The sequence below is a fragment of the Wickerhamiella sorbophila genome, assembly GCF_002251995.1.
Source record: "Wickerhamiella sorbophila strain DS02 chromosome Unknown contig2, whole genome shotgun sequence".
Classification (NCBI taxonomy): Eukaryota; Fungi; Ascomycota; class Dipodascomycetes; order Dipodascales; family Trichomonascaceae; genus Wickerhamiella; species Wickerhamiella sorbophila.
Window position 1 is genome coordinate 187655 of NW_020194005.1, and position 20959 is coordinate 208613.

The window sequence follows — 20959 nt, forward strand, 5'->3', positions numbered from 1 at the left end:
AGATCGCCGTATCTCATTTGGGCTGCTTTTGCCATCTACGCATCAGCCGAGAAATCTAAAACGCAAACGGCCCCTGCTCATCTGTCATCCTGATGGATCCCCTACGCCGGAAGCCTAAAAAGGTATACGATGCTTGCGCTGGTCGTATCAGGAATACCGTGCAGGACAAAACATACGCTATGATCCATGATGATATGAAGCAACCAGTCGGCCCCGATGACGTGCTGCTGGAGGTTCCTAATATCGATTATGTTCCTGTTATCGAGAGCAGTGATCTGCCAAACTCCGATCTTATGACGGCCATACACTACTACGCTTCCGAGTATTATCGTAAAACCGGGAACGAAGAAATGTACGAAAGTCTAGATGGCACAGCATTAATTGCTATAGCAGTTGCTCTCGAGGAATCAATAAAGGAGCGTCTTGGTGAAACCGGCCATTTGCAGTGGGCTGAAGACGAAAACGAAAACCAGTCAATGGACGATTTGCCGCTCGCCGAAAGCTCGTCTGAAGAACAAGTCGAGGAAGAAGCCCAGTCAAGCAGCAGCGAAGACTAGCAAGCCTATTTATTTGTTACTTTTTTAGATCACTTGTTTTATATACATATTGAATGTAGCAAACTATTATGAACAAGAGTCGAAGGTTTGCATATATGCTTTTGAACGTAGAATCAATAAATCAAAGGGCTATTTCAGTGCGTGTAGAGACCCTCGTAAAGGTATGCGATTCCAAAAACGAAAAAGCCTATTGCTCCAGCAAGGGTGATGGTTCGCATCGACAAATGGGTTGCAACGAAATAGCCAGCGATCACAGCGCCCAGCGTGCACAGTGCATGGCCGGCCAACGCTCCGAAGCAGACATCCCAGAAGTGGCCTGCTGCACTCAAGGCAACGGTTGCGATCTGCGATCGATCGCCCCATTCACCCAAAAATGTCATGATAAAGATTTGGACCCAAAGAGGAGAAAACACCAGGCCGGCCAAGTTCGAGATGCCCTCAATGGCTTTACTTAATTTGCTCGCGTTGTTTGTGTAGGTTGAGCTGCCGCCCTTCTCCAGGTCGTCCTGGCTAGTGGTCTGTTCCGAAAGCTCGATCTCGTGCTCCACCTCGTGCATCTCTTCCTCGACGTGGCCCTTTGCGTCCATAGTCAATCCTTCGCGTAAAAGGTTTGCACCGAAAACAACAAAGAGAATGGCAGCGAGAATGGTTGTGAATTTTTTGGATAGCAGCGATGGCAAAATAGTACCCAGCACGGCTGAGAGTAGGGTCATGATGGCTAAAGCCGAGTAGCTGGCAGAGAAAACGAACCACGGGTTGTGTCTCATACCCATCAGGGCAGCCACCAGGAACGTTTTGTCACCGATTTCAGACATCATGATCATGGTGAACGACATGATGAAATGGCCGCTGCTGCTGATTTCAGATTCCACTTCGTCTTCGTGAGCGGCGGTCTCAGTGGAATCGGTCTTTTTGTGGGTGACTTCAGAACTAGCGGATCCCACACCACCAGAGTTGGCGCCCTTACCAGTCGACAGCCCTGCCTTGGGGTCGCTGCTATCCGGCGTCGATTCCTCAGCAGGCTGGTCTTTGGTGGGCTTCTTGCGGCCACTTTGATCTGCTGCTGCATCTTCAGCCGACACACCTAGTCGGTTGGGATCGTAATCATCAATAATGGCCGGCTCTTCGGCCTTGTTGCCCTTTTCAAACGTCGTACCCGGATCAAGACTGTTCTCCTCACCGCTAGGAGCCTTCGTTGGCGCTTTGAACTTGTCGGCCTCGTCAAATTTGTTGGATCCAAACGTCTTGTCCTGGGGAGACATCTTGAACGCCTTGTCCTGCTGCCCCATGTTCTCTGCCACAGTGTCCTTTTGCACGTCCGCAACAGCGGCCGCAGACGCAATCGACGTCAGTAGCAACGCCCCCACTAGCAACGATGTTCTTTTCCGCACTGCCATCTCTGATTCAGCCTGGTAAAGGACAAGGTGTCGTGAGTGTCTTTGGTAATCGCGTCTACGGGCACCGCGTCGCTTATATTCTGAGCTGCAGGAAGAAGCATGATTGATTTGGAGGAAGAAACCTAAAAATAAAGAGGTGCGGGACGGCAAGGTTTGGACAGGCGTCTAAGGAGAACGTTTAAATAATAAATTAAGACAGCTGGCTGTAGGAAAAAAAATACGCTACCGGCTGCTCCCCAAGCGGTTCATCAGAGCCTCTTCGAGTGCGCTGCGAGAGACACTGTTTTCGGACGAGCTGGTGAGTCCGGGCACAGAAGCGTGGCTGGCCGCACCCCATGCTTGCGGGACAAAGGCCTCGGTGCTTTCGTCGAGGCTGGATTCGTTCGACTGGTTCACATCAGGCATCTGGGAAGCAGACATAAGTCTGCGAGCGGGCGTCATTTCCTCAGATGACAGCGAATCTAGCGACCGGCTGACCTCGGTTGTCTCATAGTCTATGGGTGGAGCAGACGACTGTCGCGAGGGCTGGTTGGACTCGCTGGTTACCTGCGTCCTGATCTGGGTCATGCGGTGTCTCAGTGTTTTCAATTCCTTCTCATAAAGCCATGCTGCTTGCTGCAAGATATAGACCACGGGCGCATCGAACTTCTTGGCCAACGCCGCCCACTCAACCTTGTTGCTGGGGGCCTTCAGCAGGGCCCACAGCTCTCGCTCCTTGTCCTCGTCCCAATTAACGATAGGTGGGTCTTCCAGGCCTCCTCGGGGATACGGAAACCGCACATACACAATCACTCTCGGCATTCTGGGGCGTTTGGTGACTGGCTGCGGCGATCTTCCTCACTTTGACTAATATGAACTTGGACCGCTTGCCTCGAAATATAGGGATTGAGTTCCCATTGAAGGTGGAAAACCATGAAAAGGCAATTTCCATGGTAGGCGGGTCGAGCGAGATTCGCAAGGTGTCGGACAATTCCAACCACTCGCTCGAACTGAGGCTGAGAAGTGATCCTTTCCATCATCCCATTGCTTCGCGTCGCGCCGAGTGCGAAAATGTTGTGTTGGAGATTGATCTGCCGGCTTGGACTTTGAACGAGGCAAACGGCAACGTACAAAAGGCTCTTCAGCTGGCTGAGGATGACTTCACCGTCGCGCCCAAGTTTATTGCTGATCACAATATACGGTTCAGGGACATGGCCGATTTCCAGTACTACACTGGAGACTCACCGTTTGTTGGTAAACTCAAAGACTCGATTTTCACCGGGAACTTGTCGAATATGAGCAAGGTTGAGTTCGAAGGCGTCAAGCCTGTTGACGCCGATGCCGCAGATGCAATGCCCCCTCCCCGGTTCTCTCAGCAGTCTCAACCGTTCTTTTACGGTTATAAGCAGAATCCCTCGGTTTCTGTTGTGGACGATGGCACAGGAGGCCCGCTGCGGCTAGTTAACAAGGCAACTCAGACTAGGATTATTTCTGAAATCTTGGTTTGGGGCGACCCGGTGCCCACGGCCCCGCCTGCCGAACTAAGCTCTAATCCTAGACCAAGTGTTAAGGAATGCATTGAAGAGCTCCGAGCCCTGTTTCAAAAACGGCCCTGCTATACAAGAAGGGCAATTGAGGCAGAGATCAAGCCAGAACTCATCAGATACTTGCGGTATGCTCTGCCGTACGTATCGTACTTTTATCGCAGTGGACCCTGGCGTGGAGCTTATATTATGTATGGCAAAGATCCCTCTCAAGATCCTGGTCTTGCTATCTATCAAGTTGAGCATTTCCGCATCAATTCATCGAACGAGACGTCGACTCCGTCAGGAACGCCCATCCACAAGTTTGACGGGGTGAATTTGCCCACAACCCGAATGCTTCAACTCTGTGATGTGTCTGATGCATTCTTAAAAATGTACATTGAGCCAGACGCTATGCGTACGACTGTCGATTCGCACGACGGATGGTACTTGGCGGGCACTATGGCAGTGATTCGGAAAGTTCTACGAGCAAAGCTGGCCAATATCACTGAGGGCAAGCCGCCGCTGACCGTCTCTGCGCTTGCATCAATTGCAGAAGAAGCAATTGCCAATGCCCAAAAAGAATCCGAAAAGTTAACCGCTCTTAGCAGCGACGAAGATGATGAAGACGACGATGACGACGACGACGGGATGGAGGTGGATTCCTCCTTTGGCCTCTGAGGGCTGACCCATTAGTCATGACATGGACGTGTGTCGGCGGCGGTTTCTCACATTCAATGTGTGTGGAATCAATAATCTGAAGAAAGTCGAGCCGTGGAAGTCATTGGGTGATCTCCGATCGATGTTTGATTTTCTCGAGGCCGATGTAATCTGCTTTCAGGAGACTAAACTCCAAAGCAAAGATCTCAGCAAAGACCATGCAATTGTCCTGGGGTTTCATAGCTACTTTTCGTTTTCTCGCGAAAGAAAAGGGTACTCTGGTGTGGTGATCTATGTCCGCGATAATATATCCGTTGTCCAAGCCGAAGAAGGGTTAACGGGATGGCTGGGCTGTGGTTTAGGGACTTACAAAGACTTGGTGCCATCAATTGGAGGGTACCCTACTGTCACACGCGCGAAAGGAGTTGAAATTGATAGTGAAGGGCGCGTGGTTGTATTGGATCTCGTTGACCTCGTCATTATAGGCGCCTACTGTCCAGCCAATGCCTCTGGGAACCGTACAGAGTACCGTGACGAGTTTTTTGAGCTGCTAGATCAAAGAATACGGAACTTGATGTCAATGGGCCGCAATATACTGTTGTTTGGAGATATTAATGTCACGCGCGACTTGATTGACTCGGCAGAACTCATTGTAAAGTCAAAGGGCCCGCATGCCACAGAGGTGATGGAGCCATGGACCAATTCTCTTCCTCGGAAAATCATAAATGAGCTGATTGACTCCGGACTGGTTGATACTACAAGAGAGCGGTACAAGGATCAACGAGGAATCTATACGCACTGGAATCAGATGCTCAATTCCCGTCCGTCGAACTTTGGAAACCGCCTCGATTATATACTGGTTTCCTCTTCCATTGAGTGTGTTGATGCGGATATTATTCCTGAACTACTTGGATCTGATCACTGCCCAGTATATGCGGATTTAGTGCTTTCGAACAGAAAAGTCTGGGAGATCCCGGCCTTGGCGGACAAAACTTTGCGCAGGTTCAAAACCGCCGACCTCAATGCCCATTTCAAGAGTTTGAGCGACACTCCACCGGCTCGCACACCAGAAACCGCACCGCTGGTGCAAGAGCCTGCTAAATCCCCCAAAAAGCGCGTGGCACAGCACACAATAACTGCACTGTTTGGGCATCCTCCCCCTAAAGCCAAACGAGACGACAGAAATGCCAAAGTTGTAGTTAGGGAGGCGTCCATCGAGAAAGTGCAGCCGGCAAGCCAAGACCAATGGAAGTCGATATTCACACGCAAGGTGCCCAAGTGTCTTCATAACCAGGACTGCAAGCTGCTGGTCTCCAAGAAACCTGGCCGAAACAAGGGCCGAGCATTCTGGGTCTGTCAAAGGCCGTACGGAGAACCTGATAATCCAGAAGCCCGCTGTAACTTTTTCAAATGGGCAAATAATTAGCCTTTCTTATATATTTAACGTATGCACCTAATGAACTAAAAACATACTCCGGTTCTTTCTTTGGATTGGCTCGAGATGTCGGCCGGCAGAGATCCATTTATAGGGATCCAAGTTGCAGCTGTCACCTCGAATCATCGCCTTGAAGGAGCGTATAAGTTTATTATCGGGCATGATAAGCTCTGCGTTTCTCAAAAATTCCGCGACAGAGTTCTGCAGGGAGAAGAAAGTTCCCTGCGATTTGAGCCGGGCAGCTACGGCAAAGTCAAGCAGGATCAGCGATCGGCCCCAGAAAACGTCTTTCTCGCTCAACAGCTTGTGGTCCTGACCGTCATTGACAGCTGGGGGTTTGCGTCTTTTGAGAACCGTGTAACTTTGCTCGCTGCCGCTGGCGTATTGCTGTTTAGTCTGCCATGTCTCATCGAAAAACATGCAGCTATCCAGTAGGGTATAATAGTCGTAAAGGGCGAATGTTCGCTCGTCGCGGAACATCAATGCTACCAGCAAAGAGATTTCCCCCAGGTTGAATCCTTCAAGTAGCGGGGAAAGAGCTGATCTGGCTTGTAGGAACTTGTTTGCTCGTTTTTTAGGAGCAACAAAAGACGAGGGCTTCCATACAGATGCACCTCTGTGCAGTTCGCTGGACTCTGGGTATAATGCCTTTGTTTCATGAACAGGCGAGGGGGTTTCGAGATGGAACTGCAGTTGGCCAGCGAGTCCTTGTTCTGTATGCTCGTCATTTGGCTCTTGGACAGGCTCGGGTGTATCCACAAATCTTTTTTCTTTGTCGTAGAAACCTCTGGGCTCACTGTCGACCCCATTTAGGCTCTTGTAGAGACCGTTATTAGGGCAGGGTGGGGCGATGGTCAAACTGAAATTACTGGCAGATATCCCGCAGCTTGTGTCATGATAACTCAAAGGATAACAGTCGTTCAGTGTGTTACCATCAAAATAACCGGTGCCTGGTAGATTCAGGTCCATGAAATTCTTATAGTATGCAACGCAGCCTGAGCTCCTGTCCAAACTGTGCGTGGGCGACCTCTCTCCGCGGCTAATTTGGCTCAAAGTGTCGTAATGGCAGAAAAAGCTCTCGTTGAGCACATGATTGAGAGTCATTGTGCATTTCTCTAGCTTGCCATCGACTTGTTTGTGCACAATCAAAGTTATAGCCGGACTCTCTTGAATTGGGATCGATGGTGGGGCATTTCGGTCTAGAGAAGACAGGCCTTTCTTGAAACGCGAATACCTCCGGTCCTGGAATAGCCTGTTTCTCTGATCAAACAAGTTCATAGCTTTCGCCATCTTCTTGGCCTCCATTTTGGAGCTCACGAGTCCGCCTAGGTTTCCAACCGTTTCTTGCATGAGCATCATATGGGCCATGTACTATGATCTGGGTATCTTGGTTCAATCTGGTGTGTTTCGCTGCTCGCTCTGGGCAGAATTATGGTATTTTAGCAGACAAGGCGTGAAGGACTTTACTGTGCAAGGCTTTTTTTGCCTGCTCCACCTTTGATGCAAGAGTAGGGCCAGGGGTAATTGCACGCGTGCGTGTTCTCGGCTGCAGTTTGCTTCGAATCGGGCAATATTGGACTCAAACGGGACAGTCCAGCAGAAGAGGTATCAAAGACATGCGTGTGGTTCTTCAATGAATAGCTGCTACTCGTAGTATAGCGAGACTATGGAGATTTTGGGCGCTGGAATAGACTTCCTGCTGGAATTGCATATAGGGGTACATGATATTTTTTTGGCTGGATTTCGCCTCTAAAAACAGAATATTATCGATAAAAAAGCCGGTTCTGTACCTGTCAGTCAATAATGCACGCTAGTTTGTTTGTTTTAGCGTTCTATGCGGCCTGTTTGGGGGCATGGTCTCAGTACTACTTCGTTACTCTTCTACGGACGGTGTTTTCGGGCAATATTATAATTCAAATAGCACATATAGCGCCGAAATTATGCAAATCGCGCTCGAAATCTCTAATATTATTCTGGTGGCTCCTACTTGGTCGACTGGGCCGGCAGCAGCTGCCCTCTCCTTAATTAGTGCGTCGACTGAGCTTCTGGGGTGCCGGTGATGTTCAGGTGGACAACTCAAGCATTGACATGCTTTGGCATATGGTGTAGAGCCGAGATGGCTGGTTTTTGTCCATAAACTGTCTATGCTGGCGTTTCGAAGTAACGACCGTGCTCACTGCACTGCAGCACCGACACTGCATAGGAGATTTGGGCAGTCCCAGGGACGTCCTGCGGAACGATTAACCCAGGAGTCGGGCAACAAATAATTCTACGTGGTGAAAAAAATGGTATATGGCGTTGAATCTGCTCGCTAGTGCCTCTTTCTGCCAACTTGCCCTTTTGGGAAATACATAATGGTCATCAACATTTCAGCGATCCCATCTCTGTATAATCGAAGGCGACTTCCGCATCAGGAAGTGCAATATGGCACCTGGTGTTTTGGGTGAATGACGTGCGCACAGGCATGCCTCCAAACTGCAGAAAATCACTCAGAGCTATCAACTTATCTAACCGTATTATTTTTTTGACGAACGGGCTCAAGGCACAACATTTACTAAAGTTAGTCTTGAACCCTAGAGTCCTTCAGCTGTGCGGTGCAGCAGCCCCTGCAGAAGATTGCCCGTGCGAATAGGCTCCTATCTCACTATCTGGGTGGTTGCAAAAATTAGCTAGAGGGAATTGACTTCAAGTCTACAGTTGTGTGGTTATTGAAAGAGGTAACTTCTGGGACACATTCAGGTCCTGCTCCTATATCTGTGCTCTGACAGGAACGCGGTTTTGGCTAAGTCATCCTGCAATAATCCGGGGTCGCATAAACGATAATCATCATCGTTTAGGGTATGTCAGAAGCATGATACCGCAGTCTTCGGATAATCATTCGTACGTGCTATTCCAAGGTAAACAGCCGCTTGAACCCAGGCGTGAGTCTAGCGCAATCGTCTTGGACACGATCGACCAGCTTGGTCATGTGCTGAGGATATGGATCTGCACGAGTGTATGGAGCTAGAATGTTTTTAATTTCGAACCTCGCCTCGGGACACTAAGGATCGGTATCGAAACAGGGCTATGGAGCTATGGGACTACAACCTTGAAAGGGAGTCAACAAAGAGGGAATCTAACGCTCAAAGGTTGGCTCCACCAATACGCCAGCAGCGGCTGCGGAGGTACTGGTAGCACTCACGGCTACGGCCATCGTAACGAGCCTCGAGACTGGCGTCGCTGGCGTACAGACCAAAGTAGTTGGCAATCTTCTCCAGAGGGACGTCGAGATAAGTGGCCAGAGCGTCGAGGCTGTCGGAAGTCAAAGCAAAGTAGGAGTTGGAGTTGTCGGAAAGAGTGGTGGCATCGGACTTGGCGAGGCCAAAGAAGTTGGCGACCTTGCTACCATCAAGGTGCAAGTCTTGTACCATGCTGGACAAAGTAGCAGGGCTAACTTTGATGATAGCATCTTCATTCACCAAGTAAGGGGAAGTAGTCGACACGCTGGTCAGCTCACGCTTGGCGACCGAATCAGCAACACCGTAACAGGTGCCACCAATCTTGGTCCAGCAGGAGACTTGGGCAGATCCAGCAGCATCGGCAAAGGAAGTGGCAGCGAACGTGGCGATGGTCAGGAGAGTAGAGAACTGCATTGGATATTGGGTTGCTTGGTTTGAGTTGTTGATGCTATTCCTTCGTTTGCCAGTTCCTTTTATAGCTTGTTCCGGTATTTGAAGACAGTGGCCCTATGCCGTTTCCATACGCATGCAGCCGACCTCCCTGCATTGTGGTGATAGTTGAGATGGACGTCGATCTGGCTGTTTGCGGCGGCATTTTCGATACCAAAATCTGTAGAGTGAATAACAATCGTCTTATTTTGAACCAAACACGTATTTTTACCGTGCACCAGACGCGTATTTGCGCCCAACCACCTCAAGGTCCGGGCCTCTGCCACATGGGGAGTCTGCTGTATTGAAAAATGCATCTGCGTACCTCCTACTCGAAAGTTGTATTTCCAGCTCGATTGAACGCTAAAACGTTGGAAATATATCACTATCAAGTTATTTCGTATGCAGCTACATCTATCAGAGGTTTGGAACTAGTTCGACCAAATGGACACTACGCTACCCAATTAGGAAATTTATGCAAAGACATGTATGGTCTGCTGCGGACAGACTCTGGAATGGAAATTGAGTGTCGTGAAAGCCTAAAATGTACGGATTTCTATGCCAAATCTAATATGAAGTGGTCAATTGCCTTAAAAATCAAAATGTACTTGTACATGTGCCAGCGTCTGCAAACACCGGTTGTACCGCTGCCATTTATCTGCAAATACTCATAATAGATCTACAGGTATGTTGTCTGGGGTATGTGTTGAAAATGACGCTTTTTTGGAAACAGGAAACTTTTAAAAAGCTACTGTTGCTACACTTGAATGCTGCCTGTTCATTTTGATCGTATACACTTCTCCCTAGATGTCCAGCCGTCCAGCAAATTAAACTACGAAGATCCACAGTTGCCCATGTATTTGCCCAATTTTGATGGATCACAATGCTATGGATACTTAGAACTAGAAAACCAGCCGAGTTGCCAATATTATCGTAGACTCTCAAAGTAATGCCTGAGCATGCCGACGGAAAACGAGATCATGTCAACTTAAAACAGGTGGATCTCACGGGACCACTTTATTGTACATAAAGGACATTAGAAAAGTAGTATGGCTCATGGGAACAGATCAAATTCACCTGCACAGAGCGTTCAGGAGAGTCCTCCCTATGGAGAAGCGGCGCCGCATGCCCAACAGAATTAAAAGAGAGGCCAAGCCAAACAGTACTAAGAGTGGAAACGCAGTCGATTATGTTCCACCCATTCCAGTACCTGAAGGTAAGTACCTTGACCAACTACTAGATCTCAAGGAAGAGGCGTTCGCTCAGATTCAGATGGCCCGAAATGCCACTGGGGATGCCTGCAGCCAGAGAGGAAAAGTTTGTAGTCTCCCTCAATTTCCAAAACCTATTACAAGCTATCAAGCATTCACTGAATATAACAGCTGTGAGTTCTACAATGCTCCCTTTGAGATTGTTATGAAGTTTCTCGCTCGGGCGTGGGAGAGCTGTCCGAACAAGGATGTATGGGAATACTATGCGTATGTGTTTAATAAAGCAAACACAAGCTCAAGTTTTCGAAGTTGGTTGGATAGCTGTCCTAAAAGACCAATGCTATTAATCGTTCAAGAGCCCTATGAGAACTACCAGTAACCTGCACGTAGACTAACCTTAAATACTTTAATACTCATCATCATCTTCTTCGTCGCCTTGGCGTCTGTACTCTTCTCTGCGAATCTCGAAAAGACGATTGCGAGCGGCGGTGAGTTGACGCTCTAGCTTGAGCACCTCAACCTGCTGGGACATGGCTGCAGTGCGGAACTCGTGCTCGGGAAGAGTCTTAAAGTTAGTCTGTGCCTCCTTGACTTCACGGCTGGACAAAATTTCCTGAACACGGTTGACAAGCGAGCGGCATGCGGAGCCGACAGACTTTGAAGCAGTCTCCAAGTTCTGCTGGGTGCGAGATCCATGGTCAGCCTTCACGCGGGCAGCAGCTACAAGTTGTGCAGTAGAAGCAGCAACCTCGTTCGAGGCAACAATAAGCTGTTCAGGGCTGTTTTGGCCAGTGAGGGAGCCGTCAGCAGTATCAATAAGAGTGTTTGTAGAGTCTGCCACAGCATGAGCTGCCGAGATAAGGCCCTGTGTCCAGCGATGGTTTTTCTTATAGTACACAGTAGCCGAGTCTGTACCACGGCCCTTTGCAACAATGTCTTTCTGGCATTCTGATGCAGCCTTGATAAGCGCGGCAATTGCCGAAGTAATAGCCACAGCGGCGGCGATAATAGCCTCGTGAACATGCTTGTCGAAAACAGACAACTTGGGGTCGCGAGGACGAGCCAAAAGCTCGGTAAGCTTGCGGTTGGCTTCCTCGGCAGCCAAGGCTGCACGCTCCATAGCAGATTCGGGATTGGTCTCCTTCGACTGCTTGGGTTGCGAAGACAATACCGCCTCCAAAAGTTGCTGGAGTTGTTGTAGAATGTCCGTGTGGCTTTCAATGATAAGTTCTAACTGATCGTCGACCGTCAGTTCGGCAAGAACGGACGAGAGCATGGTCTCGAAAAACTCAGAAGTCGTTTCCGCTGCCGACTCAGTAGGCTGAGTGACTTTTTCAGAGTCGTCAGGGAGCATTGCGGACACGCCTTTCACGTTGGCAAGAAGCTCAACAATACCATTAGAGAGGTTCAATGTGGCACCTACAATTGGTGTAGCGTCACCTTCGCCCTCAACCTGAGCGCTCAAGTAATCGGTAAAGCCGGCCGAAAAATCGTCAACCGACTCCCAGCAGCGCTGGACAATCGTCTCAATATATTGCACAGTTGTACCTTGGTTACCTGTCTCAATAGGAGAGTGGAACATGGAAAGGCCGTCCTTGATAGATTCAGAAGCAGACTTTAGAACCTCATCAAGAAGGTTGCCGCCGCTGGCTACCACCGACTTGGATAGTTCATGTTCCATGGCTTCAATCGTTTCCTTGAGGTAATGGATCTCACGGTCCTGGTCACCTGAAGTGCTTGCATTTGCAAGCAGCCGTTGGGCGTCCGCGAGTTTGGCTTCTAGGAGCTGTATCTCCTTGCTGTGCGAGTCCAACAAAGAAGCACGCTCAGATCCAGAAAGCTGGGTTTTCGAGAGCTTGTCATTCAAAAGAGACAAATCACGCTCCAAACGGTCGGTTTCATCGCGGTGCTGGCCCTTCAGCCGGTCAAGATCGTATCGCGCACGATCACGCTCACGGATGAGGTCGGCAAGCTCGAGGTTTTTAGCTTTGAGATCACGTTCGATCTTTTCCCGCTTGTCAATAGCCTCCTGGGCTGACGCAGCCTTAGCCTGAGTCTTTTTGAACTTGGATAGTAAATCAAGATGTTCTTGACGAAGCTGAGAGTACAGTTTGGCGAGAGACTCATATTTGGACTTCCAGACATTGACCTGCTCATGAAGAGCTTCGACCTGGTCTGTTTTGGATTGAAGCTGCTGCTCAGTCAGGGAGTTGGATTGAGAGAGCTCGTTTTCGAGCGTTTGGACTCGCTGGTCGTACTGCTGCAGCATCATCTGGGCTTCCTCCTGTTGTCCACGCATGGCAAAAAGCTGCTGTTCAAGCTCCGCAACTCTGCCCTCAGCATTACGCTGCTGTTGGCTGCGTAAAAACTCTTCTTGCGCAGCCTGCTGCTGAGCCAACAGCTGGGCCTGCTGCTGTTCGAACATTTGCTGCTGTTCGTAAGCCAACTGACGCTGGCGAGCTTCCTCAGCCTCACGAGCCGCTTGGAGGCGTCGCTGCTCTTCTTCATACTGCTGCTGCTGAGCCATCTGCTGCTGTTGCTGAAGCAGCATCTGCTGGCGCTGCTGCTCTTCAAGTTGCTGCTGCTGGGCTTGCTGCTGCAAATACCAGTCTCCAGTGGGTTCAGGAGCCAATGAAGTAGCAGAGGACTCGCCTGTTTTAGACGCTTCAATTGGTCGTCTCGGGAGAGGCGGAGCATCATCGTCGGTAAGGAACAGATTAGGCGGATCCTCGGGCAGCTGAGGAATAGAGATAAGAGCAGTCAAAGGCTTAAGAGTGGTGCAATCAAAATAAAAGTTACGCAACCGGCGGTGCTGTGTGTAATAACGCTGACGCAACGGTTCGAGAGCATCGTCTGCCTGACCAGCAGCGTACATGCCACGAAGCATGCTAGTAGCAAAGCGATAAATTCCGTAGGACTCTGCGACGATGGCAGTAAGAGAAGATATTTTGACTTCGTTTCCATGGCGGCCTCGCAAGCTTCCGAAGACAAGGCGCTGGAAATCGTCAATTGCGTCCTGGAGGTTGAGTAAATCGATGATTGCCTCATAACCCTCATTTGGATCGTCGACTTGGCGAAGCGAGATATACTCCGCGTACTCGAAGGTACCGTTGAAAGCAGGGTGGGCCTTGTGAAAGTCAAGCTTGTGGGTAAGAAGACGGACGTACTCCTCGATCAGCCGGTTGTACTGGCCGGTACCGCCGTAGCTTCCATTTCGAGCGAGCGATCGCAGCCAGTTGACATTGTTCTGGCCCTCCTTAATCACCTTGGGGTGGCCCTCCTGCATAACCTTGTGGATAACCACCAAGGCCTTGAACGTCTGGATATCGGAGTTCTGCAGTGGCTGAAGTTTGATTGCGTTCCAGAAATCACGGCCATTGCGGTTGTCCCAAGTGTACACCACACATGCTCGCACATGTTTTCGCTTGGGTACCGAAGCCTCCGCGGTTGTGGCCTTTTTTACGCTAACATTGATATCCGAAGCCCCACGTAGCGAAACCATCCCGCCGGGCAGTGTTAAGTGATGCGGTGGATGGGAGTTCTCCAACGAAGGCCGGCTGCCTGCGAACGGACCCTAACCCAGCCCAATTCCCGGAGGGGTGCTAATTGATAAGCTGGACCCCTCCTTTCGGGTAGGGTTTTTAGGTCAAGGTTGGGAGGAAACCAAATTTCTTCTACCTATCGTCTTCTTTCAGACTAACAAGAGTACAAAAAGTATATGGCTTCTATTGACAACCTCAAAACTTTTGGTAAGTAAGAGCAGAGTGCCCGCATTTTGAGCGGAGCGTTCAGGTCAGATATCAGCAAAAACGATGCGCCCCGGCCGCTTTCTCCACCGAGCAACATCCTCCACCTTTTGTGGTGGCACGGTGGCAACGGCTCGTCTTGGCGCTTCGTGATCGACCGCAGACTTTTCGAAGCACTACTAACTGAAGATCCATTCGCTGACACTGGTGACGAGGCGTTGCCTACTGCGCTCCACGATGTCCACATCCGATGCCAGCAGCGCAACGGCCGCAAGACTATCACTACCGTCGAGGGTATCCCCTCCGAGTACGACTTGAAGCGTATTCTGAAGACCCTTAAGAAGGATTTCGGTTGCAACGGCCATATCAACAAGGACACTGACCACGGTGAGATCCTGCAGTTCCAGGGCGACCAGCGCCAGAAGATCCAGGAGTTCCTGATTGAGGCTCTCCAGATCAAGAAGGAGCAGATCAAGATCCACGGTTTCTAAGTAATGGAAAACCTCCCACTAGGTCGCTTGTTTCCCATCGTCCCTTTATTCTAGAACCTTTTATTAAGTATGAATTTCACTGATTAAACCTCTCGGATTCCGGGGCAACGCTGGTGAGCTTCGCTCCTGTTCGTTTCTTGGGCGGCAACGGCGGCAACGATGCGTTTACAGACATTCCGCTCTTGATGGAGACGTTGGACGACGCTGAGTCCGCGCCGGGCGGAGACCCGCTGGACCACTCAAAGCTCTGGGGCCTGGCTGTGACGGCAGAGGTGCTGATAGATGCTGTGGCGGGGGACGACGAGACCGCCAGTGGTGGTTTGATCCCCCCGCTTTGTGGGATCGACATGGCCGCGCTTGCTGGCTCAGTGGGCTGCTGGGCAGAGACCGTGGCAGCAGTAACACCTAGGGTGGGCGTGGCCTCGACGATGGATGGTCCAGAGGGCGTGTCTGCTTTGCTAGGTTTTTTCATAAACCCCCAGCGATTGCGCACCGTTTGTTTTTCATCGTCGACTGAAGTTGCCGCTGATGTGACCCGGGTGTCTGACCTCGTGCTATCCGTGCTGGACTGACGGGAGTGAGTTGCCTGTTCGGGTGATTTCTGCTCACTTTTGAATCCCTCTCGCCAGTCATGGTTTGTGCCCCGCTTGCGGTGGTCCCAAATACCGCCTCGGTAAAATTCCCCACTTGTGTCGTAGAACGAAATATCATCCATAACTGGCATGACCATGGTTTCTTTGACCACGTCCTGCAGCAATTTACTCATGGTCTTCGTAACAATGGAGTAGTTCATGCGTGATTGGGAAACAACTGGTTCAATGAGCAGGTCCATTTCCGGCATGCTTTCGAAAGCATACCATATACGGCTTGACGGCGGCGGCTTGACTCGAACAACCATTCGGCCTTTGAGCTGACGAAGTTTAACAGAGATTTCAATCAGCAAATTAGACAGCCACTGAATGTCTGGCTGAGTAGCAATTTTGACCCGGAATCCACCATCATAGTCGATTCCAAAATCAAGCAGCAGCTCGCCATCGGGGGTCAAACTGCGGAGCTTGACATCGGTAACATACGGCATAGTCTTACCACAGTTCACGTCTTTGACTATGATTTCCTTGAAATAGCTCGAATTGACTCGATTGAGCTTCTCGGCGATCTTGTCATGCCAGTATTGCTCAACTAGTTTGGAGTCCTTTACTCCCAAAAACAGGCGGCCTAGAATGGCATTGAGCCACATATATTGCATCGAATCCGACCGCGTATACACCTGATTCATCAGCTCCATCCATTCTTCGTCGGTTGCTCTGAGCGGCTGGGCCATTGCCAACGGATCACGAGGACCTAGACTGAAATCTGTTTCTTTGGTTCGGCTCTCTTGAAGCAAAGCAAAATACAAATCTTCTTTAACGGTTGGGTTTTCAACGTAAAAGAACAATGCGTCCCTGGGGACCTCGCCCGGGTTGAGATCAAGAGAAGTCAACCCGTCGTTGCTATGGCGTGATATAAGGCAAACTGCCATTCTAGAGTAGAACAGCTCGAAATCTTCGACGCCTAGAGGCCATAAAGAAACGACATAGTCACACAGCGCAATAACCTTAATTTGACGACGCTTTTCCGGATTGCGGGTCGAGTAAAGATGGAGATGGCCGTCTCGCACCTCTGCCCAGTACTTGGGTAATTTGGAGATGACCTTGGGTTGCGAGGAAGCGGTCGATTTCAGGTCGTCTCGCGACTGCTTGGTCTTGAGCTTTTTAAGCGACGATTGCGCAGATCCACTGCCGGCCGCAGGCTGGGGCGATGCAGTCGACTCCTCGCCACTCTCCTGGTCGCCTATATAAGTTTCGGACAGAAAAACGTAGGTTGAAACGAGGGTCAGACCGCGGCCATACTTGGCAAAGTCCAAAAGCGGGCTTCGATCCCACTTTGTGACTACCTCGCGGGTCTCCTCGACTTCGTTGTCGGCGTCATTGCTGCCGAAATCCGCATTTGCCAAAAGATACAAAGCCCCCAATGGGATTGTTATTCCGCCAAGCACAAACGACAGCAAATGGCTAAACATTGGCACTTTAGCGAGTTGTGGATCAAGTGGTGGATAGGGAGGGGGGTTAAAGTCTAGGCTGGCGGGGTTTCTCGAGCTAATATATTGACTAAGCAACACGTAAGCGGGCCTTAAAAACGTCCCAGCCGTGGACACTAAGAAAAAACCTTTCATCACTCATTTGAGATGTGTTGTGCAGAGCGATGGCGAAGTCGTTCGTGAAGCCAACGAGAGGAAAGAAGAAGGAGAAAAAAAAGATTTGGGAAAAGGTAAGTATAGCGGTGATTATGTCCAATACCAATTGTTCCTACTGAAAATATATGAGGAAACAATTTTTTAATATACGTTTCAATCCCATATGAGCGCTGTATGCTAACAAGTTGAATGAGGATATATCACGACCGGGCGGACGGAGATGCTTTGCCAGTCTTTCGGGACACTTGGCGGCCGTACAACCGACAAGGGCGGAGCATCGTTGGCGAATGGTCTTAAGCTGACGCTGATCCCTAATCTTAATTTTTTTTTTCTTTTTCGGAATTTCTGTCTTGGCTGAAAGCCCATGTGGGACATTGCTTCGCACAGCACATCTCAATGAGATCTCAATGAGATGGCCAAAAGAATAGACCCGATGACGACTAACTTTTATTCACACTGTATGAGAATTCGTGACTTACTCAACAAAAAAACTGATTTAATGAATCTGAGGGTTTTTATTTAGCCAATTTTCGATAGCTGTCTAATGTACGTAAAAAAATTGCATGCGGAAACGTTTCTAGTCTGGGCGGGTTATGTCACGAAAACGAGGCAAATACTCCAACATGTTTTTTCTTCGCCGATTCCTATTGGCCAGGCTGTCTGCAGAGACCCATGCAGGCCAGGCTTGATCGGTCGTTGACGAAAAAAAAAACTAACGGCTCGCGATGCCCGCACGACCTCCATAAAAACCAAGAAACATCAGCGCACACCCTCTGCTGTCTATAAAAAAAGTAGTGGCTCGTTTGGCCGCTGCCTCCCTTCTCCCGTGGGACCAAGGGGCGTTCCTCCTGTGGAGGCGAGCCCAGCCATGCACGAAGGGACATGATTATGCAGGTGACCAAATAATTTTTTTCTCCCTGCAAGCCGTCGACCCCACCGACTTACACACCGTTCTAACAAACACCAATGGTTAAGCGGGTTATTAGAAAACGGCCCAAGGCCGTCAAGCGTGAATTAATCCAGGACGCAATGGTGCCTTCGCCCAAGCGCCTGAAACCGAGCAGCGAGTCGTGCAAGGCTCCGGTTGCCCTCCCGACTCCAGACGACGAGGTGGCAACAGAGGGGTTCGGCAATAGCGCCGATGACTCCAAGTTCATTGCTGAGCTCGAAATGGACGATAAAGAAATTGTCCAGGATCCTCTGCCTATGCCCGAAGATCCTCTCGACAAGGTGGCCAGAGTACTTGCTGCTGGGTGGCCCAACGGCAACGATGACGAGGCTTCATTTGGCAACGACATCGACATTGAGGATGATCTTGGTACACTTACGGACGACGACGAGGTTCTTATTGACTCGCCGTCGCACGCTGCCGCTAAACGCTGGCCTCTTGACGAGAGTCCCGAGGCGCTGACTTTTTCAGTTCTCAATGCCTCGTCGTCGTCGTCGTCGTCCTGCCAAAACACACCCGCGTTCCGGTCGGACAACGGAAGCTCTGAGTTTGCGCCCTCAGCTTCTGACGAGCAGGCGCCCGGTCTGGAAATCGACGATTTCATTGACTACGATTCTTGTTCCAGCGACGATAACGAATCAGGCGTTGCCTCGCCGTCCAGCGAAGACTCGACCTCGACCCGCCGTGCTCCAGTGTTTAACACATCGCTTCCTTTATACTTCTATCGCGAGCGGCCCGAAGAAGAGATTCCGTGGCTTTCGGAAGTCGACTTCAAAGCCACAGACGTTTTAGCGGCGTGGTCCTCGGTTGCCCCTGGCATTGACCCGTGCGCTAAAGCTTCCTACATCCGCAATGTGGTTTTCGCTGCTGCGAGTCTCAATCCAACCAGCATGGCCAGCGGCCGTGCTCGCCAGACTATGGCTCCTCCGATTTCGCTTACCGTCGACTTTTGAAGTCGCTTTGGAGACCCTCAAGTCAAGGTGACTTATTTATTTTCTCAATTTTTTTGTTTATACCACTACGACCTAGTTGAATTTATTAAGATAACAGATTGTTTCAATAAATTTGCGCTCTTGTTGTGCTACCAACGTTTACCATCATGACGGCTCCTCTCAGCAACGCTACCATATCGCGCCTACTTGTTTATATTGCTTCGTTTTGCTTTTTCTTAGCAGCGGGGAGTGTTTTCAAAACAACCCAGCAAATGCGCTTAGACTTGCCGGAGCCGGGCCAAGTTATGGAACATGCGTCCATCGCTGTCGTAACTACTAAATACGCCAAAGCGCATCCCACCTATATCCTTCTAGGAATCATTGCCGCACAATCTTGTCTGGTAGGAGCTCTGCTGAAACACTACGCCGATCGCGACAGAGTCGCCCGCGATGTGCTGTCGGTGGTGTTTGACGAGCGACTGAAGGAAGAGATCGAAGCTGCCGAGTACAGAATGGCCAATGCTATGCGCACACAAACCGCCATTATTTTCAAGTCGCTCGAGAGTTATAAACGGCCCGTCAACAAGTCTCCCGCATCCAGTCCTCCCGTTTGGCAGCCCACCCCCAAACAGCCTCCCCCCAACCGCCGCTTTGAGCTGGGGGTTAATAGAGCGCCCCATAACCGGACCTCTCCCTCGTCAGTTATCCAATTGCACAAGGAGGTTGTGTTCCCTGCTCAGCGCTCGCCGGCTATGGTTACACCTCCGATGGATGATCATACAGAAGTCCGAGAGCTGTCTCGGACTGAAGTTATTGAGCGCCTGGCTGAAGCCAAAGTTCGCAAATACAGACGCGTTTGTATCCCTGTGCGCGGCTGGGTTTCCTCTCGGCAGCTGATGCGCGAGCATGAGATCACTGAAGAAGAAGTAAACGCTGCACTGGACAGGGTTACGATCTCTGTCGAAGAGGTTTGCAAGGGCGATTGGAATGTGTCAATGTACCAGGATCTCAAGCCTACTGCTAAAATCTAACTATTAACCACAGGAATCACTCGGCTATCCCGGCTACTCGCCACAACAGATAAAACAAAAGAAAAAAATAAACATAGAATCAAAATACATACCTAGCTAGAATGAACAAGTGCACTATCGTGGATATCTGCTAAACGGGTTTGATCAAGCCAGTCCGCGACATAGTCATGCGGGATGTTCTGCTCTTCTCGGTACACGCACCATACCTCGTAATTGTTGATATGGGACTCTGAGGCGAAATGGTGCCAGTAAAGAGCAGAAGCTGGTGCGTCCGTATCGTTGTGGGAAATTGCACTATAATCACCAGCCCATTCGCAGATCGCACAATTGACCCTGTCAGGAGAAATACTCATTTAAAAGGTCTCGGTGGAAAGCTTTCAGGGCAGGGCCTGTGGGGATGGGATACGTAATTCGAATAAACGTGGGCTAAAGACCGGTCGAGTCCAGAGTTAGCCGTAAAGTTGGAGATATCGCAGGGTCTCTTCACCAAGTCGGAGATTCGGATACGGGTTCGGACGAGATAGCACAAAAAAAGGAAAGACTTCGACTACTGTGCGCTGATACTTGGCAAGCAGACGTGGAGAGCTATCGTAGAAATGAAACGGCCGTTGAACCACCTGTGAGATTGTTGAACTGGGAAAGAGAAAGAGGAGTTAGAGGAGAATGCGGCCCTGCATATTATACGTTACGTGCAGCCGGCTCCGCGAGGGAAACCCTAGGCCTAAGACATGTGCAGCTGCCAAGTGATCGTAGTGTTTAGGCTGAAACAAATATGAGACTATGTTTCAGCACCAGTTTCTTTGGTTGCAACACATCGTCGGAAGCTGCGGTTTCGCGTGGGGTACTCATTTTATATTAGAGTTTGGCTCTGCTGTGGTCTCGGCCTATGTACCTCTGCCACATGAAGAATAAGGCATCAACATATTTTGGCCGACCCAGACGCATGCATTTAAAACAAAGCGCGCTAGTGTAAGGCACACTTTTGTCGGCATGACTATACCGTTTGTATCAGATATCTAGAACCTTGTTAGTGTTTACATTTACAAGTGCGAATAATTGCGTTAAAGCTAGGCGCGGAGGTGGTTGGTGCAATGGGCAGTGGCACGCAACAACACCTGAGAGCGTGCTTTCACTACAGAATCGGCTATGGACTGCGGAGTCGGCTGGG

General features: G+C 50.0%; 13 protein-coding genes across 13 annotated transcripts; 6 read left to right on the forward strand and 7 right to left on the reverse strand.

The window, feature by feature from the left end:
* Nucleotides 1–92: 92 nt before the first annotated feature.
* B9G98_03361 (hypothetical protein) lies at nucleotides 93–557 on the forward strand (the record flags this gene model as incomplete). Its single annotated transcript, XM_024809918.1, has 1 exon — nucleotides 93–557. The coding sequence occupies one exon, from the start codon at nucleotides 93–95 to the stop codon at nucleotides 555–557; it is 465 nt and encodes a 154-aa protein (XP_024665686.1).
* Nucleotides 558–691: 134 nt separating this feature from the next.
* On the reverse strand, nucleotides 692–1954 carry B9G98_03362 (GCR1-dependent translation factor 1; the record flags this gene model as incomplete). Its single annotated transcript, XM_024809919.1, has 1 exon — nucleotides 692–1954. The coding sequence occupies one exon, from the start codon at nucleotides 1952–1954 to the stop codon at nucleotides 692–694; it is 1263 nt and encodes a 420-aa protein (XP_024665687.1).
* A 222-nt stretch (nucleotides 1955–2176) lies between these two features.
* On the reverse strand, nucleotides 2177–2755 carry B9G98_03363 (Autophagy-related protein 29; the record flags this gene model as incomplete). The annotated part of the gene is made up of 1 exon (XM_024809920.1): nucleotides 2177–2755. One exon carries the CDS (start codon nucleotides 2753–2755, stop codon nucleotides 2177–2179), a length of 579 nt encoding a protein of 192 aa, XP_024665688.1.
* Nucleotides 2756–2805: 50 nt separating this feature from the next.
* B9G98_03364 (Transcription factor tau subunit sfc1) lies at nucleotides 2806–4137 on the forward strand (the record flags this gene model as incomplete). Its single annotated transcript, XM_024809921.1, has 1 exon — nucleotides 2806–4137. One exon carries the CDS (start codon nucleotides 2806–2808, stop codon nucleotides 4135–4137), a length of 1332 nt encoding a protein of 443 aa, XP_024665689.1.
* Nucleotides 4138–4159: 22 nt separating this feature from the next.
* B9G98_03365 (DNA-(apurinic or apyrimidinic site) lyase 2) lies at nucleotides 4160–5542 on the forward strand (the record flags this gene model as incomplete). The annotated part of the gene is made up of 1 exon (XM_024809922.1): nucleotides 4160–5542. One exon carries the CDS (start codon nucleotides 4160–4162, stop codon nucleotides 5540–5542), a length of 1383 nt encoding a protein of 460 aa, XP_024665690.1.
* A 27-nt stretch (nucleotides 5543–5569) lies between these two features.
* Nucleotides 5570–7040, reverse strand: B9G98_03366 (hypothetical protein; the record flags this gene model as incomplete). The annotated part of the gene is made up of 1 exon (XM_024809923.1): nucleotides 5570–7040. The coding sequence occupies exon 1, from the start codon at nucleotides 6917–6919 to the stop codon at nucleotides 5570–5572; it is 1350 nt and encodes a 449-aa protein (XP_024665691.1). The 5' UTR covers nucleotides 6920–7040.
* Nucleotides 7041–8673: 1633 nt separating this feature from the next.
* Nucleotides 8674–9183, reverse strand: B9G98_03367 (hypothetical protein; the record flags this gene model as incomplete). Its single annotated transcript, XM_024809924.1, has 1 exon — nucleotides 8674–9183. One exon carries the CDS (start codon nucleotides 9181–9183, stop codon nucleotides 8674–8676), a length of 510 nt encoding a protein of 169 aa, XP_024665692.1.
* Nucleotides 9184–10815: 1632 nt separating this feature from the next.
* On the reverse strand, nucleotides 10816–13911 carry B9G98_03368 (Endocytosis protein end4; the record flags this gene model as incomplete). Its single annotated transcript, XM_024809925.1, has 1 exon — nucleotides 10816–13911. The coding sequence occupies one exon, from the start codon at nucleotides 13909–13911 to the stop codon at nucleotides 10816–10818; it is 3096 nt and encodes a 1031-aa protein (XP_024665693.1).
* Nucleotides 13912–14127: 216 nt separating this feature from the next.
* Nucleotides 14128–14646, forward strand: B9G98_03369 (Protein translation factor SUI1; the record flags this gene model as incomplete). Its single annotated transcript, XM_024809926.1, has 2 exons — nucleotides 14128–14158; nucleotides 14345–14646. 2 exons carry the CDS (start codon nucleotides 14128–14130, stop codon nucleotides 14644–14646), a joined length of 333 nt encoding a protein of 110 aa, XP_024665694.1.
* A 76-nt stretch (nucleotides 14647–14722) lies between these two features.
* B9G98_03370 (hypothetical protein) lies at nucleotides 14723–16705 on the reverse strand (the record flags this gene model as incomplete). Its single annotated transcript, XM_024809927.1, has 1 exon — nucleotides 14723–16705. One exon carries the CDS (start codon nucleotides 16703–16705, stop codon nucleotides 14723–14725), a length of 1983 nt encoding a protein of 660 aa, XP_024665695.1.
* Nucleotides 16706–17845: 1140 nt separating this feature from the next.
* Nucleotides 17846–18781, forward strand: B9G98_03371 (hypothetical protein; the record flags this gene model as incomplete). The annotated part of the gene is made up of 1 exon (XM_024809928.1): nucleotides 17846–18781. One exon carries the CDS (start codon nucleotides 17846–17848, stop codon nucleotides 18779–18781), a length of 936 nt encoding a protein of 311 aa, XP_024665696.1.
* A 146-nt stretch (nucleotides 18782–18927) lies between these two features.
* B9G98_03372 (hypothetical protein) lies at nucleotides 18928–19791 on the forward strand (the record flags this gene model as incomplete). Its single annotated transcript, XM_024809929.1, has 1 exon — nucleotides 18928–19791. The coding sequence occupies one exon, from the start codon at nucleotides 18928–18930 to the stop codon at nucleotides 19789–19791; it is 864 nt and encodes a 287-aa protein (XP_024665697.1).
* Nucleotides 19792–19883: 92 nt separating this feature from the next.
* On the reverse strand, nucleotides 19884–20144 carry B9G98_03373 (hypothetical protein; the record flags this gene model as incomplete). Its single annotated transcript, XM_024809930.1, has 1 exon — nucleotides 19884–20144. The coding sequence occupies one exon, from the start codon at nucleotides 20142–20144 to the stop codon at nucleotides 19884–19886; it is 261 nt and encodes an 86-aa protein (XP_024665698.1).
* Nucleotides 20145–20959: the final 815 nt, after the last annotated feature.